The 24774-nt window shown below is 45.3% G+C and overlaps 1 protein-coding gene across 1 annotated transcript in view; it reads left to right on the forward strand.

The window, feature by feature from the left end:
* The window catches only part of LOC126172668 (alpha-1D adrenergic receptor-like), a 72564-nt gene that overhangs the window by 45462 nt on the left and 2328 nt on the right, over positions 1–24774 (forward strand). The window contains exons 3-5 of the mRNA XM_049920903.1: positions 1188–1331; positions 12407–12439; positions 12515–12757. Coding sequence (XP_049776860.1) covers positions 1188–1331; positions 12407–12439; positions 12515–12757 — 420 coding nt within the window. The remainder of the gene's footprint in view (positions 1–1187; positions 1332–12406; positions 12440–12514; positions 12758–24774) is intronic.

Raw genomic sequence — 24774 nt, forward strand, 5'->3', positions numbered from 1 at the left:
CTATGGTAACTTACCGTCACCACACCATTCACCCAATAGTCTCCACCCCCTCTGTACTATCACCTGCTCCCTATTCTCGCCTACTACCCTCTTTGTGTGCCGCCCTCTGCCAATGAATCTACCTGCCTTTCCCCTTCCCTGCTTCTCTCCTCTTTTGCTGCCTATCCCACCCCCACACCTCCCTACCCAACAGCCTCCCAATGCTATACTGGTCGGCGGTCTAGTCCCTGCATGCTCCATCAGACGGCACTCTTCTCTCACCCCACTCTTGTCTTGCTATCCTTCCCCTTCCCCACTCCCTCCAGTCTGCAGCTTCAGTACTACATGACAGTTACATTCTGGTCCAAGTTGTCAGAGGTGGTGGTCATGTGCGTTTGAGGTGTGCTTGCTTATTTTAATGAATGTGTGCGAAAGCTTTGACCAAAGGCTAATGAGTAACTGTCTTTTAGTTGTGCCTGTCTGCAGCTCAGTGTGTTATCTTTATGGTGAACAACGATCTATCTTTTCCTCCTGTAGTTAAATTTTTGGGTAGTGTTTTATGGATTGTCCCCCTCCACTGGAGTGTGCTGCGTATGAGAACGGGAATTCTAGTTCGGTGTTTATTCCAAAACTTGATTCGTGTGCTAAAGCTGTGGAATATTTTTTGAGAACATGTGCGTTACTCATTGCTGCTGAGACTTGCGATCAATGTGAACCTACTCATCTCTGTCTGTAAGTCTGTATTTGTACAAGATGGTTGAGGGGCTTCGGCTCTTCAGCAAAAAATATAAAATTAAAAACACCATCAGCTATCTATATTTTGCATGTAATAAACTGGTTGCAGAAATAAACTACATTCAAGATATAGATGGCTGAAGATGTTTTTAATTTTACATTTTCAACTCATCTCTGTTGGTATGAAGTCACTGTTTTGTCTTGTTTTGTTTTGTCGAATGGTGGACATACGTAGTGTTGATGTCCCTTAATAGGTGTCCCTGTGCTTTTGATCCGTTAGTAGACATTTCTTTTTAGTTTGGGCAACACAACAGAACTACAATCGTTACTGTTGTGTAAGCACGCGAATGGGTCTGTTGTATTACAACATAATGCTCCGAGTCTTCCTGTCTATGACTGATAAGACGGGTCGTGTTGCTGGCGCGCGGTGCTGCGGGGTGATGGTCTGTGTGTTGTTTTGCCGCTGTTCGCAGGAAGGATGGCGGCTGCCGGAGGAGGCTGCGTCAGGTGACGGTAAGGGGATGTCACCGGGGGTGCAGGCGACGCCGCAGGCGGCGGGGGCTTCGCTGCTGCTGTGGGCCGAGGGCGGCGCGCTGCTGCTGCTCATAGCCCTCACCGTGAGTATTCCACTGCGCTGCTCAACTGAAATGCAAAACTCGATTTTGTTAATTTTCTAGAATGGCACCTCCTAAGTTGTGATTCGCAGTAATTTAGAGAGCCTACGAAAGTCACGACTGTTTCAGTGACGGAAATGGGAAATGTAACATCGTGATGCACAGTACTGTATTTATCTTTTTGGGAATTCCGTCAAATAATGGGTTATCAAATGACTAAACTTTCATTCTGCTCGGAACTGATGTTCATCATTAGTATCAATATGGGACGTGACCTCTACAGGCACGAAGACACACTTGTATTCATTGTAGCACGGGAGCTAACAACCTCTCAATGTCATCTTGAGGAATTTCTTTGCATGACTGAAAGACATGCAGTATCTGTCTTTCCGTCACATCAGGACATGTACTATAAGGAGTATGATGTTTGGAAACTTGGTCATGAAGGGTGAGACAACAGGGTTTAACACTCTTTAAAATTTTTTGTTTTTAAAATTCAGTCTTAATCACACCACGTATGTTACAAGAACATAGGTGACCGGTTTCGGTCATATCACTTGACCATCATCAGACCTGTAATTTAATTTAGAAAGTAATAGAAACCTTACTAGATTTACAATAAAATAAGACAAAATGCTTGTATGGATATAATACAATAATACATGTTATACCCACGGCATCCTTCAAAGATGGTAGGTGGAGCATTCTTCTCAGTTGCTCTGATGTGAACTGGTACCAGCAAGTGACGAGCAAACGCTTAAGTACGAAGATGCTCCACCTACCTCTTCTCCCTCCACCTCACATCAACCAATAAGTATAAAAATGGGTTCACATAATCGTCAAAAAGTAAAAAAACAAAGTACAGTAATAACATAAAAATAGTTACTTACAATATCTCTTTACAACCATGGAATTACTTAAATGTTGTATAAAATATAAATTAAAAACTTTAAAATAACTGTACAGACGATGTATAGTCAGTGTGCCCTCTATGGGCTAAGGTGGTACTACCATAATTGTTTCAAAGTCAACGATGTTATGGAGATCTTTGGCATTGCAACATCATATCGATATGTGAGTTGTGACTCGGCTGCAAGTATACATCTATACATCGTATGTCGGCCATTTTGTCGTATCACGCAGTTCCCTTAAGAACGACTCGAGGAGTTGGAGAGGTATGGGTCTCGAGAGTCGCTGTTTCCTGCGACCTTTCACCATGTCATCTACGGACACATTGGTGTCCATTTGACCCCCAGAGATTGAAGCGAGACTCAGTTGTGAACACCACAGGATGTAAATCAGTGTCCTAGTGGAGTTTGGCTCGACACCAAGTCTCTGTTGTCGGTGGTACGGTGTCAGCGGCAACTGACACAAGGCAACTCGAGAACTCAGGCCAGCTTACAGCAGTCTGACTCTACGATTCTCGGTAACGCTCTGCGTTTAATCTCTAACCAGATTTCATTTGTGACCATCCATCCATTCGTCAGGGCCATCCATTCGTCAGGGCGAGTCGAAAAATCCTAAGTTTATTTCTTGATCTGAGTCCTTCTGGAGGAACCCATGCCTTTTCTCCTTGCCACAATGTTTCCATGAATCCATCTCGCCACCATTCTTCTTGCATTCGTTTCGCCACAGCCAACTGTGCGATCCATCGATATCATGCTCCTGTGTCCCTCGTGTTAAAGATTCGATCTCCCACAAAGTACGAAACATGGCAATAAGCCGCACGTGGACTTCTCTGCGACGATTTTCTGACCCAGCTCTGCAGTAATGGTTAATTTAGTGAAACTGAAAACAAGCTCTCTCAAGGATGAGATGTTAATCAACATATCTCACAAGCATGTTATTGCTAGAGTAACAGTTTGGTAGCTTTCGGTTCCCGTCAGTATATACGCTGTACTTGGATAACTGCAATACAAGCATGAAACTCTTTGGTGCTCTGAAGAATGACATCACTATGGAATACTGTGGTGGAGAACTTGTTATTTATGTTGAAAGAATTATTTTTACAACGTTAACGAGAAAAGCTGAGATATCTACGGGTCGTTTCTCGGCACTGAATGAGAGATTCGCATTATGTCTAGAGCTTTCACGTGTGAAATACTGACAGCAGCCAGAAGAACAGGCAAATATGAAGACTTCCTCTTTATCGGCAGTTTACATAAATGATTTGCCAGGAAGAAGTCAGGTAATTCTATTAACTTTCCATTCGTTCTCCTTTGTGCATCACAATGGGGACTCAGTTTAGCTTCTGGGCATAAAATTCAGTTTTGGCTAACTTTATTTAACTAATACTGTTACTGGTTAATGTTGGATGTTGCAAAAATTCTGTATGTAGGCTAAAGTTTGGACACGTCCACAAATTATGAGACAATACAGCATTGTGTTTCTGGGCCGAGTATGGAAGTAGGAAAGGAGCTGTAATTTTACCGAGGGTATCCAGATTCAAACTATGATGCTGAAGCAACAGAAGGTGACATAAACTTGGTTCTGGCTCTGTAGCATTCAAAGTGAAAGGGGACTGATGTAAAGGCAATTCAAAACAATAAATGTTTTGAAGTACTATGGCTACGAAGCAAATGATATCTGTGGTAGAGGGCACAAGATGTAGGGCAAGGCCGGCTAGGAATACTACACACGTGCGGAGCTGTTGCACATGTGCAAATTCCTGCTCACAGTGTGCATACTTACCAGACGTGTAAACGGGAAAACGGAACCGCCACCGCTCATTTAGTGTATGGCACTAAACATAGATGACGCCGCTTCGCTTTACTCACTAGCTGGGATACACTGTACCTGGAGCACCCTTGTGCTTCTTTCACAGCGTGCAATGCAATCATGGGAATGGTGCTAACTGTGCCGGATTGGTTGTACCTAAGTACGTTCCATGGCAAGGGTGTCAAATATGGATTTTTTTATTATTATAATGAGGTGGAGACCCTCCACGCCCACACCGGCATGATGGTCTACTGCCATCTCTGCAAAAGGGTTAGTTTTCACTAAAGTGAGACGTCGCAGGATGTGGGTACTGCGATGTTTGCGTACGTCTGGTTAATATTAAACATTTATATGCTCTCATCTGGAGATAGATTGGATCGAAAGTCGAACGAAGGGTATCGGTTTGAAGGGCACAGGGGAAAAAAGTGCCAAGGCAAGCGCCAAGGGGAAAAAAGTCTCTGCGATAGTTAGGTCGAGTAGTCAGAGCAGTAGCGGATGTCTTGCTGACTGTGACAGTTCATGCAAGGGTAGGTTATGTTAGTGGCGGGTATCGTGCAAGAAGATACCGTGTCAGTTAAGAGGCGTCCGCTGCGGCAATGCAGTGCGTTGCCTTACGCCCTCTGCTGCACCGTGTCTGTCAAACATGTCTCTCAATAATTGACGGATAATTTTTAAGCATGTAAGTAGACCTTGAATAACCAGTTTAATACCAAATTTTTCAGATAACTGTGTTCGCCTATGTAACGTAAAGGAGGATGGGGAACAGCTAATAAATAACAATTCTAGGTCAAAAAAACAGAAAGAAATCTGAAACATATTTATCATCGATGATGAGAAACGATGAAGTTAATGTTGGGCACAAAAGCGCCCCACATTGATAAACGCAAGCAGTTTCGAAGACTTTCGTCACTGATAGTCGATCGAAACTTCCATTTATTCATTTTCATTATGGATAAAAATCCTTCACACACATAAGTATAGCCGAATATGGACGTATCTCTAGCAGCTTCGGTTGCAGGAGTGGAAATTTTTGATGTCGAAAATTTTCGTAGAATTATTTTGTACTTCGTACTGCAAAGAACTTGTCCTTCATCCGTGTGTTACACTACACGTCGATCAATTACATCTGTAGGCGATTCGGAGCACCTTCAGCTCATGCTGAAAACGGCCGCGCAAAGTAACGAATGATAGGAGATACACTAGTAATGTCTACAAATCGTGTTGAAACTGCTCCTTTATGTTTACAATTATTGACACATATTCCTGAAATCTAACAATACCGTGGACCAAAACAGTGGTAGGGAAATGTGCAGTATTTTCAGACGATAGTTAGCTTCCTTTCAAAGGCAGTTTCTTTTTCCGATATGTTCGAAATTAAATTATTTTCACCTTTCAAACAACATTCAGGCTGTTTAAGTGAGACCTAATGTCCACGGGAAATGCACGGTATGATGTTCAGCAAGGGGCTTCTAATTTCGGTTCACTCTTTCCCTTCTCGTGGAAGAAATGTGCTACGGCCAAACGTGAATCAAAAGCTCTTTTCACCATTTTACCCTGACTGGTCCAGCGTACATCGTTATGGTAAGATATGTCGTTGTCCTCCTCTCCTAATTCCTCCAAGAACTCCCGAAACTGGCGATGCGTAAGCCAATGTGTCCTCACATAGTTTACAGTAGGCACAACAATTTGCTTGACGTTTTCTAAAGTTACAGATTTTGCACAAAGCGCATCTCGGTGTAGAATGCAGTGAATTCCATACAATGTCTCTCTGCGCGTCCTAGCTTTTCGCGCATCAGTGTTTTGAGTCCCCTGATGGTCTCGCATTGCCGATGATCCTTCCATGGTCACTAGGATTAACCGATTCCAATCCGTACCGACACCATCAATCGCTTTCTCGACAGCTTGGAATAAGTTACACCTGTCGTAGTCCCTTGGAAAGGCACTAAGTCCAGAACGCCTTCTGCTACACGCAGAGCGTTATCGACACCTCGCATGTACACTCCTGGAAATGGAAAAAAGAACACATTGACACCGGTGTGTCAGACCCACCATACTTGCTCCGGACACTGCGAGAGGGCTGTACAAGCAATGATCACACGCACGGCACAGCGGACACACCAGGAACCGCCGTGTTGGCCGTCGAATGGCGCTAGCTGCGCAGCATTTGTGCACCGCCGCCGTCAGTGTCAGCCAGTTTGCCGTGGCATACGGAGCTCCATCGCAGTCTTTAACACTGGTAGCATGCCGCGACAGCGTGGACGTGAACCGTATGTGCAGTTGACGGACTTTGAGCGAGGGCCTATAGTGGGCATGCGGGAGGCCGGGTGGACGTACCGCCGAATTGCTCAACACGTGGGGCGTGAGGTCTCCACAGTACATCGATATTGTCGCCAGTGGTCGGCGGAAGGTGCACGTGCCCGTCGACCTGGGACCGGACCGCAGCGACGCACGGATGCACGCCAAGACCGTAGGATCCTACGCAGTGCCATAGGGGACCGCACCGCCACTTCCCAGCAAATTAGGGACACTGTTGCTCCTGGGGTATGGGCGAGGACCATTCGCAATCGTCTCCATGAAGCTGGGCTACGGTCCCGCACACCGTTAGGCCGTCTTCCGCTCACGCCCCAACATCGTGCAGCCCGCCTCCAGTGGCGTCGCGACAGGCGTGAATGGAGGGACGAATGGAGACGTGTCGTCTTCAGCGATGAGAGTCGCTTCTGCCTTGGTGCCAATGATGGTCGTATGCGTGTTTGGCGCCGTGCAGGTGAGCGCCACAATCAGGACTGCATACGACCGAGGCACACAGGGCCAACATCCGGCATCATGGTGTGGGGAGCGATCTCCTACACTGGCCGTACACCACTGGTGATCGTCGAGGGGACACTGAATAGTGCACGGTACATCCAAACCGTCATCGAACCCATCGTTCTACCATTCCTAGACCGGCAAGGGAACTTGCTGTTCCTACAGGACAATGCACGTCCGCATGTATCCCGTGCCACCCAACGTGCTCTAGAAGGTGTAAGTCAACTACCCTGGCCAGCAAGATCTCCGGATCTGTCCCCCATTGAGCATGTTTGGGACTGGATGAAGCGTCGTCTCACGCGGTCTGCACGTCCAGCACGAACGCTGGTCCAACTGAGGCGCCAGGTGGAAATGGCATGGCAAGCCGTTCCACAGGACTACATCCAGCATCTCTACGATCGTCTCCATGGGAGAATAGCAGCCTGCATTGCTGCGAAAGGTGGATATACACTGTACTAGTGCCGACATTGTGCATGCTCTGTTGCCTGTGTCTATGTGCCTGTGGTTCTGTGAGTGTGATCATGTGATGTATCTGACCCCAGGAATGTGTCAATAAAATTTCCCCTTCCTGGGACAATGAATTCACGGTGTTCTTATTTCAATTTCCAGGAGTGTATGTCACTACCTGAACTGTATCTGTAAGATCTGATGCTACACCCAACGCAACAGAGAAAGCAACAAACACCTTAGCCTTATTTATTAACTGGCTGTGCACGTCGCCGGCCACAACGCTTATACGTCGTGTCATTGTTTGTTTGGTAAGGACGATTTCTCGAAACCTGCACACATCCGTGGGACACAAAAGTTCTGCAGCATCAGTGGGACAGTCTTTTACATACTCCCCTTCGGGAAAAGGCTTCCCGGATCTTACTATTCTTAATGCAATTATGAAACTTGCTCGCAGTGGGAATGCTCGCCGGCCGCGGTGGTCTAGCGGGTCTGGCGCTGCAGTCCGGAACCGCGGGACTGCTACGGTCGCAGGTTCGAATCCTGCCTCGGGCATGGGTGTGTGTGATGTCCTTAGGTTAGTTAGGTTTAAGTAGTTCTAAGTTATAGGGGACTTATGACCTAAGATGTTGAGTCCCATAGTGCTCAGAGCCATTTGAACCATTTTTTGGGAATGCTCAGAATGGTTAAAATGGCTCTAAGCACTATGGGACTTAACATCTGAGGTCATCAGTCCCCTAGACTTAGAACTAATTAAACCAAACATCACACACATCCATGCCCGAGGCAGGATTCGAACCTGCGACCGCAGCAGCAGCGCAGTTCCAGACTGAAGCGCCTAGAACCTTTCGGCCACAGCTGCCGATGGTGGGGATATACTGTGACTCTCATTCTGAAAAATTGAAAACAGTACGTTGTACAGTAAAACAGAAACAAGAAACGAAGAGTTCAAGAGGTGTCAATTATTATGACTTACATTAAAATTCTGTTGATGCGCCTCATCCATTTTGGTGAGTGCACTTAATTTTGAGTGTTATTCTCCGCTATTCAATATAGCACACTCTTCTTTATGACATCAGTTGTAGTGTCTTGCAATCGTGAACCTGCACTGGACGTCTATTATTATGCGGCACGACAAACACTGTGAGTTTCACCTACTGCTGTGAAGTAGAATTGCTCTTCCCAGTCGTATTTCAAAGACTGATAACACAGATCTCCCTTTCTTTGCTTCTTTTGCAATACTCGTCATTTCTCAGTACGTCTCACGTAAGGCCACAGTCGCCAGAGGGAAGAGAGACTGGGTGTGTTTCGGTCCTCCTGGTAGCCCGTAAACAAGGAAGCAGAACTGTCGCTGTTCATTTGTTATACGTGACTAGCCACAAATGTCGCTGTTCCGCTTTACCCGCTGGCTGAGATGTGCGTACCTGTGCACTTCTGCACAGTGTGCAGCATTTGGCCGGCCCTGGTGCAAGGAGGTGTTTGGACGGCAGAGGGTATCTATCGGACAAATGGGAGCAATTAATAACGGTTTAACATCTGACGATTTCGCTTTACATTAGATAGAGTAGATGGAGTGGGTTACTGGACGTATTTGTTTCGCCACTCCATTACTTAGAAACCTAAGAGTTTATCTTTTATAACATCTATTACAAGAGTACTAAATAAAATAGTTTCATTCAAACTTATTAAACTGTTACAGTACTGGAATCATGTTAAGGGGAAGTTTACAATCTTTCGTCCGAAAAAGACTGTTCTTTAAGAAATCGTTTCTCGGGATATGTTGTAGATATCAGTGTCAAATTTGATCAAAATGTTTATTTATATTTCCTCTACAAACTGGATTTTTTTCAACCGGAAATGTCGAAGAGCAAAGAAGGAAGTGCCGTCGGAACGAAACAAAATTTCGATGTTGACCTGGACGCGCGGTATGTCACAGGTCAGCAGGCTCGCCTGAAATCAAAATTGAGTTGACGTTAGCGAAGTATGTAAGATTCTTTAGGAGTTGTACCTCCCTTATGTTATTTGGACTATAAGAAACAAAATGGCGGTCATTTGAAAAAAAATCATCAATTTTTCGACTTCGTCGGCCAAGTAAAAATATTTATAAGTTAGTTGATGGATCGGAATAAAAGTGGTACAGCTCCTAGACAATTTAGTTACCTTCGTCGGAAACAAAGAATCATGCTAATCGGTTCAGTAGATTTGAAGTTACAATACCGCGCGATAAAAAAAAGTCATTTCGAGAAAAACGCTTTTGAAAAAATGGCTCAAATGGCTCTGAGCACTATGGGACTCAACATCTTAGGTCATAAATCCCCTAGAACTTAGAACTACTTAAACCTAACTAACCTAAGGACACCACACACACCCATGCCCGAGGCAGGATTCGAACCTGCGACCGCAACAGTCCCGCGGTTCCGGACTGCAGCGCCAGAACCGCTAGACCACCGCGGCCGGCAAACGCTTTTGAAGTTTTGACTACATATAAATGGAATATTATGCAACTTACTTTCAATCTGCTTTTCCGGGTTCATAAACTGGTCCTTCCTCTTCCTCATAGAGGGCGTTCTGCTCGATCTAGGCCATCCTGCGCTGCTCCAGAGCCGATCGTACGGCCGGTGACAAGCGGATTTCGGCCGCTTGAATCCGGTGGTCGTCCGAATGCTTGGCGAGCTGCGTCGAATTGAGTCCCAGGGTGACGTCCACCGTTGTCATGGTCTTCAGAATTGCTGAATACCCTTCGTTGAAGGTGCTCACTGCCAGGAAAGTCGCACTCTCCACAGTCTTCGCACCAGAATGCAAATTCTTGGGGGCTAACTTCCAGACACACGCGTTCAAACTTTCATTTGAATTTTGTGTGTTTCTTCCCAAGCACCGGTACAATAACTCGTCCTCTGAAAGGGCCTCGTAGATCGGATGAATCACTTTTTGAACTTATCTGGAGAGCGGCTGGTCGTGTTGATATTCATCCAGGTGTCCGGTAGCCTCTGCAATGCGCCACTTGCACCGACTAGTATCCCCAGCCGGACAATTATGGTGTTGTGGGTGGTCATCCATCGAACACTTGTGGAAATACGTTGCCCAAATTGCCTTCTTCGTCTGTTCCACCGGATTGGAATGCCGTCGGATTGCCAACCCGTAGTACGTCGTAAGCCCCTTGATCACTTTATCAGTTTTAGTCATGGTCAAGCACACAGAATAATTTTTCGCTGCTACAAAGTCGAAATTCCCGAAAAAAAAAGCTGGTGCGTGAAAAAGGCCGAATTCAGGTAGATGCATTTTTTTGTTCAACCGCGAATAACAAACATTACCTTTCCGTATTCGAAAAAACCGTTTCAGAGGTGGGTTCTAAACACTTTTATGGATCCAAAAATGCAATTTTAAAAAATCGATTTTTGAACCAAAAGATAGTAAACCTCCCCGTAATGCTGTTAATTACTGTACTTATACCTTCAGTGACTAAGTTCACTGGTTAAGGGTGACTCTGACGCTGTGCATTGGTGTGGCCCCCTGCTAGGTGAGCGGCAACCTGCTGGTGGTGTGTGCGGTGGCGAGGTCGCCCACGCTGCGGCTGCCGCTTCTGCTCTCCTCTAATACTTTCCCCTCTTTGGGGAAGCGTGTAGGGGAGTTTGTAGCCTTGCGGCTTTTACTCCTCTGTGTCCTTGTGTGTGTGAATTTATCTGTGATTTTTTGGTGTCTGTGAAATGTGATGAATGTTCTGTGTGTGTCTGGTACTTGCCTGGGGTTGGCGAGATGATTGTTATTTTTGGGGCGGGAGGAGGATTAGGGTTTGGATATAGAGATGATCTCTTCGGCTTAGTCGTCGAAGATCGTCATAGGGCGTTCATGCTTGTCGCGGGACATGTCATACCGACCTAAGGAGTGGATGAGGTTGTTTCCAGATCTGGAAGAGCTCTTGTAGAAAGCTTTTGCCAGAGTTTGGAATGTTTCTTTGAGGAGTGGGTTTTCGGCAGCGGTGTGCAGATCATAAGTGCGGAATCCAAGGGGTAGGTGCGGTGCCCTCCTGAGGGCGCGGTTTTGCAGCCTCTGGAGTTTGTCCAGATGCTGCTTTGCCGAGCATCCACAGTCGGGGCATGCATATTCCATTACTGGCTGGAACAGGGCCTGTTACACATTTACTCCTACTGGGCAGGGAAGGGAGCTAGTTGACTTCAGGAATGGGTATAAGATGAAAATTCTGGCGCAGACCTTCCTGCGGACCTCGTCTATGTGGGGTTTCCACGTGAGACGAGAGTCCAACGTTACGCCAAGGTGCTTGGCGGTTCTGCGCCAGGGGAGTTCCGTTTAGGTAAAAATGGAGGGGGGGGGGGGGGTGGATGGAGGCGTTGAGGAGGTTCGCGCCTTCCAAGCCTGTGGGTAATCAGCATAGCCTGCGTCGTTTCATAGTTGATGACGATGCGCCGGCGGCGGGCCCAAGTTTCTGTGTCATCTAACCCTTTGTAGCCTTCAGATGACCAGGTCCTTGTTCGAATTTCTCGTGTAGAAGGCAGTGTCGTCTGCGTACTGTGCAGTGTGCACCAGTGGGGCCGTTGGTGTGTCCGCAGTGTACAGACTGTACAAAATGGGCCCCAGAACCGATACCTGTGGCACCGCAGCACGAATACGCCTTTTGGTGGAGGTGGCAGTTTCTACTTTGATGGAGAAAGTTCAATTCGTGAGATAGCTTTTGATCAGCTTAACTATGCTCCCGGGAAACCCTTGTGTGTACAACCTGTAGAGTACCCCTCTATGCCAGCTTTGGCTACGTCTTGTAGCACTATCCCGCAGTAGCCTCTGTGGTTGAAGCCCTCTGTGGCTGCTTCAACCCCTCTCATGACATGTTGTGGCCAGAGTGGTTCTGCCGGAACCTGAATTGGAAATCGGGCAGAAGTTGCTGTCTGGTAATATGTTCCTGTATGAGTCTTAGCGGGAGGCGCTCACAGATCTTGCGTGAAAAAGGCCGATTTCAGGTAGGTGCAGTTTTTTGTTCAACCGCGCATAACAAACACTTCCTTTCCGTATTCGGTAAAACCGTTTCAGGGGTGGATTCTAAACACTTTTATGGATCCAAAAATGCAATTTTAAAAATCAATTTTTTGAACCAAAAGATAGTAAGCCATCCCTTAATGCTGTTAATTACAGTACTTATACCTTCAGTGAGTAAGTTCACTGGTAAGGGCGACACTGACGCTGTGCATTGGTGCGGGCCCTGCTAGGTGGGCGGCAACCTGCTGGTGGTGTGTGCGGTGGCGAGGTCGCCCACCCTGCGGCTGCCGACTCACGCGCTCGTTGCTAACCTGGCGGTGGCGGACCTCCTGCTGGGGACCGCGGTGCTGCCGCTGTCTGCCGCCAGGGAGCTCTGGGGTGCCTGGCCGCTGGGCGCCGCCCTCTGCACCACGTGGACCGCCCTGGACGTCCTCTGCTGCACCGCCTCCATACTCTCACTCTGCGCCATCTCGGTGAGCACCGACCTATTCATTCCGATCAGCACTAAGTGCTCTACACACTTAACTACAATTTTTATTTAAAAAATACACTACTGGCCATTAAAATTGCTACACCAAGAAGAAATGCAGATGATAAACGGGTATTCATTGGACAAATATATTATACTAGAACTGACATGTGATTACATTTTCACGAAATTTAGGTGCATAGGTCCTGAGAAATCAGTACCCAGAACAACCACCTGTCGCCATAATAACTGCCTTGGTACGCCTGGGCATTGAGTCAAACAGAGCTTGGATGACGTGTACAGGTACAGCTACCCATGCAGCTTCAACACGATACCACAGTTCATCAAGAGTAGTGACTAGCGTATTGTGACGAGCCAGTTGCTCGGCCACCATTTACCCGACGTTTTCAATTCGTGAGAAATCTGAAGAATGTGCTGGCCAGGGCAGCAGTCGAACATTTTCTGTAACCAGAAAGGCCCGTACAGGACCTGCAACATGCCATCGTGCATTATCCTGCTGAAATGTAGGGTTCTACATCTACATCTACATTTATACTCCGCAAGCCACCCAACGGTGTGTGGCGGAGGGCACTTTACGTGCCACTGTCATTACCTCCCTTTCCTGTCCCAGTCGCGTATGGTTCGCGGGAAGAACGACTTGTCTGAAAGCCTCTGTGCGCGTTCTAATCTCTCTAATTTTACATTCGTGATCTCCTCGGGAGGTATAAGTAGGGGGAAGCAATATATTCGATACCTCATCCAGAAACGCACCCTCTCGAAACCTGGCGAGCAAGCTACACCGCGATGCAGAGCGCCTCTCTTGCAGAGTCTGCCACTTGAGTTTGTTAAACATCTCCGTAACGCTATCACGGTTACCAAATAACCCAGTGACGAAACGCGCCGCTCTTCTTTGAATCTTCTCTATCTCCTCCGTCAACCCGATCTGGTACGGATCCCACACTGATGAGCAATACTCAAGTATAGGTCGAACGAGTGTTTTGTAAGCCAACTCCTTTGTTGATGGACTACATTTTCTAAGGACTCTCCCAATGAATCTTAACCTGGTACCCGCCTTACCAACAATTAATTTTATATGATCATTCCACTTCAAATCGTTCCGCACGCATACTCCCAGATATTTTACAGAAGTAACTGCTACCAGTGTTTGTTCCGCTATCATATAATCATACAATAAAGGATCCTTCTTTCTATGTATTCGCAATACATTACATTTGTCTATGTTAAGGGTCAGTTGCCACTCCCTGCACCAAGTGCCTATCCGCTGCAGATCTTCCTGCATTTCGCTACAATTTTCTAATGCTGCTACTTCTCTGTATACTACAGCATCATCCGCGAAAAGCCGCATGGAACTTCCGACACTATCTACTAGGTCATTTATATATATTGTGAAAAGCAATAGTCCCATAACACTCCCCTGTGGCACGCCAGAGGTTACTTTAACGTCTGTAGACGTCTCTCCGTTGATAACAACATGCTGTATTCTGTTTGCTAAAAACTCTTCAATCCAGCCACACAGCTGGTCTGATATTCCGTAGGCTCTTACTTTGTTTATCAGGCGACAGTGCGGAACTGTATCGAACGCCTTCCGGAAGTCAAGGAAAATAGCATCTACCTGGGAGCCTGTATCTAATATTTTCTGGGTCTCATGAACAAATAAAGCGAGTTGGGTCTCACACGATCGCTGTTTCCGGAATCCATGTTGATTCCTACATAGTAGATTCTGAGTTTCCAAAAACGACATGATATTCGAGCAGGGATCCAATGAAGGGTAGAGCCACGGGTCGTAACACATCTGAAATGTAACGTCCACTGTTCAAAGTGCCGTCAGTGCGAACAAGAGGTGATCGACACGTGTAACCAATGGCACCCCATACCATCACGCCGAGTGATACGCCAGTGTGGCGATGACGAATACACGCTTCCAATGTGCGTTCACCGCGATGTCACCAAACACGTATGCGACCATCATGATTGTTTAAACAGAACCTGGGTTCATCCGAAAAAAATGACGTTTTGCCATTCGTGCACCCAGGATCGTCGATGAGTACACCATCGCAGGCGCTCCTATCCGTGATGCAGCGTCAAGGGTAACCGCAGCCATGGTCTCCGAGCTGATAGTCCATGCTGCTGCAAACGTCGTCGAACTGTTCGTGCAGATGGTTGTTGTCTTGCAAACGTCCCCATCTGTTGCTCAGGGATCGAGACGTAGCTGCACGATCCGTTACAGCCACACGCATAAGATGCCTGTCATCTCGACTGCTCGTGATACAAGGCCGTTGGGATCCAGCGTGGCGTTCCGTATTACCCTCCTGAGCCCACCGATTCCATATTCTGCTAACAGTCATTGGATCTCGACCAATGCAAGCAGCAATGTCGCGATACGATAAACCGCAATCGCGATAGGCTACAATCCGACCTTTATCAAAGTCGGAAACGTGATGGTAAGCATTTCTCCTCCTTCCACGACGCATCACAATAACGTTTTACCAGGCAACGCCGGTCAACTGCTGTTTCTGTATGAGAAATCGGTTGGAAACTTTCCTCATGTCAGCAAGTTGTAGGTGTCGCCACCGGCAGCAACCTTGTGTGATCGCTCTGAAAAGCTAATCATTTGCGTATCACAGCATCTTCTTCCTGTAGGTTGAATTTCGCGTCTGTAGCACGTCATCTTCGTGGTGTAGCAATTTTAATGGCCAGTAGTGTAGACGTAGCTCCTCTTCTGTGAGAGGACTGGAAAACTCTCCATCTTCCAGGTGAATGTTGCCGTCCATTTAACACGTTGCCTCTCATCTACTAATGAAATATTACATGAAATTTGCTATGCTATGATGATTAAATTAAAGAGACCTTTGGTGATAAGAGAACCACTTGTATGAACATCAAGAGCTCAGATGGAAACCCAGTTCTAAGCAAAGAAGGGAAAGCAGAAAGGTGGAAGGAGTATATAGAGGGTCTATACAAGGGCGATGTACTTGAGGACAATATTATGGAATTAATATTAATGGAATTAGTATTGAATAGGATTGGGGAGAAGAGAAGTTTGTGGCACAACTTGACCAGAAGAAGGGATAGGTAGGTAGGACATGTTCTGAGGCATCAAGGGATCACCAATTTAGTATTGGAGGGCAGCGTGGAGGGTAAAAATCGTAGAGGGAGACCAAGAGATGAATACACTAAGCAGATTCAGAAGGATGTAGGTTGCAGTAGGTACTGGGAGATGAAGAAGCTTGCACAGGATAGAGTAGCGTGGAGAGCTGCATCAAACCAGTCTCAGGACTGAAGACCACAACAACAACAATGATGATGATTTTTGCCGCAAATCTGTGTTTGGAAGTCAATGTATGTTAGAAGTGCTGAGTCAGAGTAACACTGACTCCTACTATGCACATTCACACACAGCTTTTGAAAGGGGTAAGGTATAAAATGAAATCAGACGACAGGATTAATAAAACAAATTGTGTACACATGGAAGATAGTCTGCGAGTGGTGTATACGTACAGGGTGGTCGGAAATTCCCGTTACAGACTTGTATAGGGGAGTGAGTACATCATATTTTGAACAGGAACCCACTTCCGGAAACGTCATCCAACGAGACTACAGAGCGTCGAAGTTACAGGCGCGGGCGTCTGTATATGTACGTATACACGGGGTGATTCCGTGGTGATGTTACAGACTTCCTTGGATGATGGAGAACGATAAATGTATTAATTTGAAATAAGGATCCCTGTACCGGAAACGAACGAGTCGAAAGTTATAAACGAAAACTGTTCTGATACGTCTGACAGTTGAATACATGTACCGGTTCTTGTGTTGCGAAGAGTGTAGGGCTGGTAACTTTCAGTGGTGGTAGTGTGGACAAAAACGAGAAAAAATGTCCAATAAACGTTTGCTCTAAATTGCTTTCCTTCATCTTCGCTAATGTGAAACACGTCTCCTCTACTGAGCAAGTGTTCATAGCCGTTAAGGTTCGCACTTTAGAGCCCACGTTTATTGGACATTTTTTTCTCGTTCTTGTCAGACGTATCAGAACAGTTTTCGTTTATAACTTTCGACTCATTCATTTCCGGTCCAGGGATCCTTACTTCAAATTAATACATTTATCGTTCTCCATCACCCTAGAAAGTCTGTAACATCATCACGGAATCACCCCGTGTATACGTACATTTACAGACGCCCGCGCCTATAACTTTGACGCTCTATAGTCTCGTTGGATGACGTTTCCGCACATGGGTTCCTATTCAAAATACGATGTACTCACTCCCCTCTACAAGTCCTAGAAGTCTGTAACAAGAATTTCTGACCACCCTGTATATGGTAGAGAAGAAGACATTAACAAGAAGTATACTAAGGTATGCCTAACAGATTGACATTTTTAATATTATTCTATTCAATTATCTGCATTTCTTGTCAGTCTAGGATCCAGTACAATCTCTGGACCTACATCTAATCGACTGGTTTTGATGAAAACTCCTTTTAAATTTTACTTAATAGTAGTTGGTCCTGACGTAAGGTAACAGGTACTTGCGGCCATTGCATAAAGCTTTCTGAAATTATCTGCCTCTTTTAGTTTCAAAATTTTTATTAGTATTTACGTTATAACCTTTCTTAGTGTGGTTGTAGTTTCCGTATTTGGTTCCCGAAGTGCACAAACGCGAATTTTAAGCACTTAAGCTACACCAAAAATTCTCAGATCATTAATTTTTTGGATAAGTTCATATCATGAGAGAAACTGTTGCAGACTGACCTGTTACAAAAGCGACTAGCAGAGGAAACAAAATCAAGGCAGTGTATGACGTTATATTATAGACAACTTCCGTCAATCAGGACTTAAATTTGTTAACATTAAATATTTAATAACAATTCCTGTACCACTGTTCTTATGATAATTTTTGAATAATGTATATTTTACTGACAACGGAACAGCTGATTGTCAATTCCCTGTAGTCGTCACAGAAATGCGAAGGGTCTAACTAAAGCAATGAATTAATTTCTGCAACTAGTAAGATATTTTGAATGTAATTTTGAAAAACATTCCCTCACGTTTTTCCTGGTTTTGCTGCATCGATTACAAGATGTTTTACCACTTGAAATACCTTTTTTTTAGTTGATATTAATTAATTAAAACTTCGATAAAGATACATCAACTCTCAAACTACTTTGACTAGACGAAATGGACTCATTTGTTAAATTTGGCTATACGCTCATATACATTCAGCCTCTTGTTTGTATCTTGACCATCGTCACCAGAGAACCCGGAAGGATGTCGCTTGTGGTGGCACACATTTGCTGTCATCATAATGTCCTCTTCTTCTTCTGTCTCCGATAGATTGCGATCTGTTGAATATGGCTCAAACTCGAGTTTCTCACCACGTAAATTGCGGCTCTGTCGTGGCCTGATGGGAGCCACTGTGTCGTCGATAATGTGCGCTATCACAAGTTCCAATACCCAGCGCCTCCATCAGAATAATGTCACTTAGAAGAAGACGTATTTAGATGAATGACGAACACTAACTTCACTTAACGAAGGTTGATTCAGCGCTTGCACATACAAGAGCGCGGAGCGACCTGCCTCCGGCCAGAACACATACGGTATATACACTGTTACAGTACATTCCAGTACAATGATTCTTGACATTTGTGGATACTTATAGAATGTCGTCGAACCGAATATAGAGATTAATATTTTACAATTTAGATACGTTTTGAGTAATGACCCTCCATGCATCAGTCTAGGAACGTAACCGCTACACCACAGTGACGGTGCTACTCAGCTTCTTCTGCGACAATATTAACTTGATAATCGTTTTATTAGCGCTGAAAGATACTCTGTTGGTCCAAAACACCATCCGGACAACCAAGACGGTCCTATATAGAAGTACAGAAAAAATTAAGAACACAATAAAAGAAACCACTGAGGATGCCACAAAGAGCCTGGAACATTCTTGGTTTTATATAAAAACCAGTTGATTGCATAACAGGTTGACTTGAAGCCAGTAACTTTATTTACAAATGTTGCTACCGTAAGAGCTCCGAAACATAGCGTTGAATATAGTAACATTGTTTGTAACATACAGAGCGATATTTTGATCTGTATAGAATCTCAAATGATGCATAGATAATTTTGAATGAAACTGAAGTTACGCACTGTCTTTTACATAAATTATTATATGCATCGATTAAAGTTACTTTTATGACCAACATAAACGACAAGACGGAAGAACATTAAACGAATTAATTCATACATAAAATGATTTCATATGAAAAGTTTCGTCAGAGCCGCATTATCTGAACTAATCACATTGATTAGAACATGCTGAAAGTTTTCACTTGGAATCAACAGAAAACTGATGGTAACGATGGAACCTCTGTACTTCCTCTGGTTTTGTCCAAGCAGCGGTAACTGGCGAATGAGTTTGAGGTTGTGTGGCATACTTTTCTTTGTATGGGAATTTAGGGTGTGCCCCTTCCTTAAATTGTACCGATTATCTGTTCCAACTACAGGAGGCTTCCGAAGGTCATTCCTATAAACGAGAACCATTTGACGTTGATGATCGAATAAGCTATTGACCAAAAATGAAACGCAAGAAAAATTTTCGTCTGCTCGTTGCCCGTGGTTTCTGCAGAAGGTGTTTCTCCACATATCGAAACGCTATCTACTACACGTTGATAAGAACGGCCCCAAAATTTTGCCAAATATCTCATTTTCTTTCGATATTTGCTTAAAAAATTATGTAGTTTTTAACATTAACAGTAGAACGTTCATTTCGTCCGTCCTAGAAGCCTCTCTCACGTCTCCCCGAGTCAAGGTCGCGATGTCGGCCAGAATCCACGCTCTCTCGGCGGTGTGTGGCGGGCGAAAAGAATTACGCGAACTACTGATAGGCATATTTAATCTTATATTGGCGGATACGGACAAATTTTCTGCAATAGCGCACTATCTAATCAGTCTAAGGATGGGTCAACCGCCTCTCTTTGGCTCCCGGACAGTAGCAAATTTCCCACTATTCCATAATCAATAGCCGGCCGATGTGGCCGAGCGGTTCTAGGCGCTACAGTTCGGAACCGCGCGACCGCTACGGCCGCAGGTTCGAATCCTGCCTCGGGCATGGATGTGTGTGATGTCCTTAGGTTAGTTAGGTTTAAGTAGTTCTAAGTTCTAGGGGACTGATGACCACAGCAGTTAAGTCCCATAGTGCTCAGAGCCATTTGAAGCCATAATCAATAATTAATGCTCCATAACAACCAATCAACTTTCAGAAAGATTGTAGGATTTTACCAGTGGAGTGGAACACACTATCTCATCAAAAGTATCGGTACATCACTTTGTACTGCTCGAACTGATTGACCATTAAAGGCCACAAGTGGTGGAGCTGCCAATATAAAAAGATCTGCAGGGGCTGTTGTGCTCTTAGCGGAGAAGCAGTAAAATTAGACCGGGTTGCGCAGACATGATAGTGATATCGAACGTGGGCTTATTACTGGATGACACCTAAGAAACATTTCCATTTCAGACCTTTTACAGACGGCTAAATCGGCTGCTGGTAACGTGATGTGATGCGAAACAGGAAGGAACAACTGGGGCTAAATTAACACCAGGTCGACTTCATGTTCTTAAGGACAGGGACCGTCAGGCAACGCGGCGGGTGGTTGTTAAAAGTCGCATGAAATCAGTGGAAGTAATAACTCGTAAGTTCCAAATTTCTACCAACAGCCCAGACAGCACATGACTGTGTCTGGAGCTAAAAACGGCGGGGTGCAATCGTCGAGCAGCTACTCATAAGCCACACATTTCTTACGTCAGTGCTAAGCGACGCAACAGTTGTTGTAAAGACTGACGTCTCTGGACAGTGGGTAACTGAAAACGAGAAACTTGGTGTCTGCCTGGAGAACGATACGTGCCATAATGTGTAGTGACAACAGTGAAGTATGGGGGAAATTGTGTAACGATATGGGGGTGTGTTTCGTAGTTAGAGTGTGGTTCTCTTACCGCACTTAAGAAAACGCTATGAGCGCAAGGATATGAATAGATTCTAAAGCACTGTGTACTGTGCACAGTAGAGGAACAGCTCAAATGTGATGACTGCTTCTGTAAAAATGACTGTGCGCCTAAAGCAGCATTTGTAAGGCAACGTTTTGTGGACAATAACATTCCTCAAATGGACATGCCTGCCCAGACTCCTGATCTGAAGCCAGCTCAACGTCTTTGGGTTGAGTTGGACCGTCGACTACACTCCTGACCCTAGGGTCCTACATCACTTTCCTCTGGTTCACTTCTTCAGACATTGAGACACATTGCTGAAAGTATCTCCATCAGATTCTGAGCCCTCACAAAGCGAAGAGTGCACAGCTCATATTAATGTCTTCTAATAGGTGCATAGATACTTTTCATCAGGTTGTGCATCGCTAACATCTCATATACCACGTTCTTTTGGCTCTAAACGGCTCGCCGATAATGTTGGCAAAACCTTAGTAGGAATACAGTTCAAATTCAAAAGGTTAGAACACTATCAAAAACACGTTATTCAAATTTTCACAGAAAAAATAGAATTCATTAGCGTTAATTAAAACTTTCCGTGTTGGCTTTGTTCAGAGAACCTTACCTCCAGATAATTAACGGCTGCTCGCTCTGAAGCAAGATACCTCTTCGTTCACAGGAAGACAACAATCGCCTAGAAAGTCGGAGGAGGACTTAACAGAATTCCACGGCTCCTGACTTCAGTTGAATACAACAAAACACCGACTCTGCCCTACATGGATAACGAGTTGTTAATTCAATCCCGCGCCGACTGCAGGCCGACTCCTCTATATCGCATCCAGATAATTCCAAGAAATTATTTGGCTCTTTCAGCTAATCACCCTTAGGAATAGAATTCCACTGGCATTTTTGGCCCTCTTTACTGGAATTTCTTTAGAAAAAAAGCCAGCCATCGTGGGACACTTACGGCACCAATTCACAGGCTCACAGGTCGAGCGACCCACTCGCTAGCCATAGCCACGAACTGTCTGATTGTGTGTGGATGCTGGCGACCACTTCATGCACGTTAGCTGGCTGTACTGACAGAGTGTAATTTGGTAGGTAGCAGTCAGTGTAAAAGCATCCAGTCACACCCTGTCTGTTCCACTGATTCACTCTACAACCACAGTCGCAACTTGTCTGGCGTTATGTGGACACCATCGAATACTTGGCAAATTCTATCTGGCTGTACTGACGAGGTGTTGACTGGCTTGTAACAGTCATCACAATACATAAAGGCTCACCAGTGGAGCCGACAGACCTGGACCACGGACCTGGCCATGAGCCCATCACAAATACACAGGCGACCAGGTCGGGGCTGAGCTGACCTGCTTGAAGAGTCGGTTGGCGGACCAGTCCGCGTATGTATTGGAACTGTAAGAGGTAGGAGCTGGATGGTGGAAACGAAACACCCGAACTGTGAAAACTATCGTGAGCTCATCGCCCATATACAAGTCAATGGGACAGCAGACCAGTCAACCCATGAATGAGGGGACTGAAATCCCCGGGCTAGCAGGACACAGCAGATGCGGTTATGTTTGTGGAAAGGGGCCAAAATAAGTTACTGTCAGTTGCACTCAACATGTAATCTTTATTTCTTAAAATACACAGTCACACAAGCAAGAATCAAAACTCTAAAGGTTTTAACGAAAGACCTCCTTTGATTTAAGTTAGATCGGCTGAAGGCCAGATCGAAAATGCAAGGCCTAAGCAAGGAATTGAAGTACAGGAGTTCTTCTGGAGGTTTCACTTCTTTAGAAAAAAATTTTTTATCTTCAATATAAATAGGCTGAAAGCCTTAGCTTCAATTTTTCCTATAGAACTCGGCTGAAGGCCTCACATTATTCAAGAACAGTGCTACGGCTTAAGGCCGAGACAAAGATTTTCAAAGTTTAATCTAAATAGGCTGAAAACTCGGCTGAAGGTCGCATATCAACAAAATAATTTAACAGCTTAAGGCATAGGTAGAAAGCTTTCAATTTGAAAATGCTGAAGGCCTTATCTTAAAATATTTCGTGTAAAACTCGGCTGGATGCCTCATACTAAAGAATAACAATCTTATGACATAAGAGCAAGACAAGGATTTTGAAGTTTTAATTTAAGAGAGATTAAAACTCTGCTGAAGGCCACACACCATGCAGAAAACAATTTTACGGCTTAAGGCCTAAAGAGAAGAGCTTCTAAATATCCACTAAAATAGGCTAAAGGCTTTATCATAAAATGCTTCACATAACTCTCGGCTGAAGGCCACATACGAAACCCAAATAATCTCACGGCTTAAAGCCCAGACTAAGAAATCTTCAGTTTTTAATTTAAGCTGGAAAACTCGGCTGAAGGCCACATAAAACTAGAAAATATTTCTTATGGCTTAAGGTCTAGACAAAATTATCCAACTTTTGATTTGAAAAGGCTGAAAACTCGGCTGAAGGCCACATACCAACTTGAAACCAATTTACGGCTTAAGGCCTAGGCGCAAGGAATTTTCAGTTTTAATTTTGAAAGGCTGAAACTCGGCTGATGGCCATATGCCGAACAAGAAACAATTTCTTTCACGGCTTAAGGCCTAAGAAGAAAAGCCTTGCAATTTTGATAAGCTAAAACTCGCCTGAAGGCCACACAGAGAAAGGAAATCACTGTGTAAAACACAAGGAGCGACGCTCAGAAGGTTCCCAGGACCGGCCTGGGAAGGTAACACTAACGCACGTTTAAGTGAGACAGGCAGCCAGACCGACAACCTCTTAATCGGAAGGCAACCCAACCGAAAGCCAGCCGACGAACCAACCAACAAGGTTCTGCTCCACCCGACCAGCAAAACGACAAATGTCAATAGCACAACGTTCTGGATATTGGTGCTCTATAGAGCCAAGTCAGATTAAGCGCCTAAAACTACCAACAACGCCTCAGCTGTCGAACTACACGCCGTGCTGGACAGCAGCAGCACGACGAGAAAAATACACTGCCGAAAACTACGTCAACGACCAGGGCTGGCCTCCGGAACGAAAACAATGGCCACAAGGCAGAAGATACCGCTGGTACACTTCATTAATGAAGGAATGAATTAAATTAAGTTAAACGCCACACAGAAAGATGGCTGCAATTCTAGCCAGCTTCAACGCACACACGTTATTGCTCGCGAGAATCTCCCAGATAGCGACAACACGGATCAAACGAAGAGATGTGATAGCAGTTGAGGCTTGATAGTAGGTTAAGTGAGCACTCAACTTTAGTGTCCAGGATCGGTGGGCGACGAACTTCGTAACGTTCGCAAGCAGCGCCTCACAACTCCAACCGCCCGTGCACACCGCCAGCAGATCTGGCCTGACGACGCACCACGGAGACTTCCTCGCTACTCTACCCCAACGGACCGACTGCCTAGGCCCGGAAACGGACAAATACACGTCAGCCGATGAGGCGACTGATCGAACGACCAACCAACGGTCGTTCCGGCTCCAGTTTCCTTCCGTCGGACAGTTGAAGTGTGTCGCCAGCAGTCGGTGAGCACTGTGTCCGTGCCTCACAGGAGCTCTTTCCCCGACTTTACTGCTGCTGCGTCCCGACTGAACTCCAGACACACGACGACCCGGAAATACTATCGGTCGCTCCAGACATGGTACGACAGTGCACTTATCGATACGCGCTGCTGCTGCCGCTCACAGGCAAGTAAGGCAGGAAGTTAGTGACGCCATTAAATGGAATAAGAAAACGATGCGGCGGTACCGTACGAGAAGATGACAAACAATAAACGGCACGAACACGAGCTGCGCATGGGTCGGGGACCTTCTCTCTCCCTTAAGACAGCTTAGTAAGCTGATACCGTAACCCAATTGCAGCTCGTCAAATTAAACACTTTTCAGCTGTCTAGTTTCCAAACTTATTTTATTTGGCTATCAATTTCAGCGTTATACTACGCCATCTTCAGGCCCCTGACCGACCTGTAGGGAGATTCTACCTCGGCCATGATCTAAACAGGGGCCAGCAATACTGGT

Source organism: Schistocerca cancellata, chromosome 1, assembly GCF_023864275.1.
Source record: "Schistocerca cancellata isolate TAMUIC-IGC-003103 chromosome 1, iqSchCanc2.1, whole genome shotgun sequence".
Lineage (NCBI taxonomy): Eukaryota > Metazoa > Arthropoda > Insecta > Orthoptera > Acrididae > Schistocerca > Schistocerca cancellata.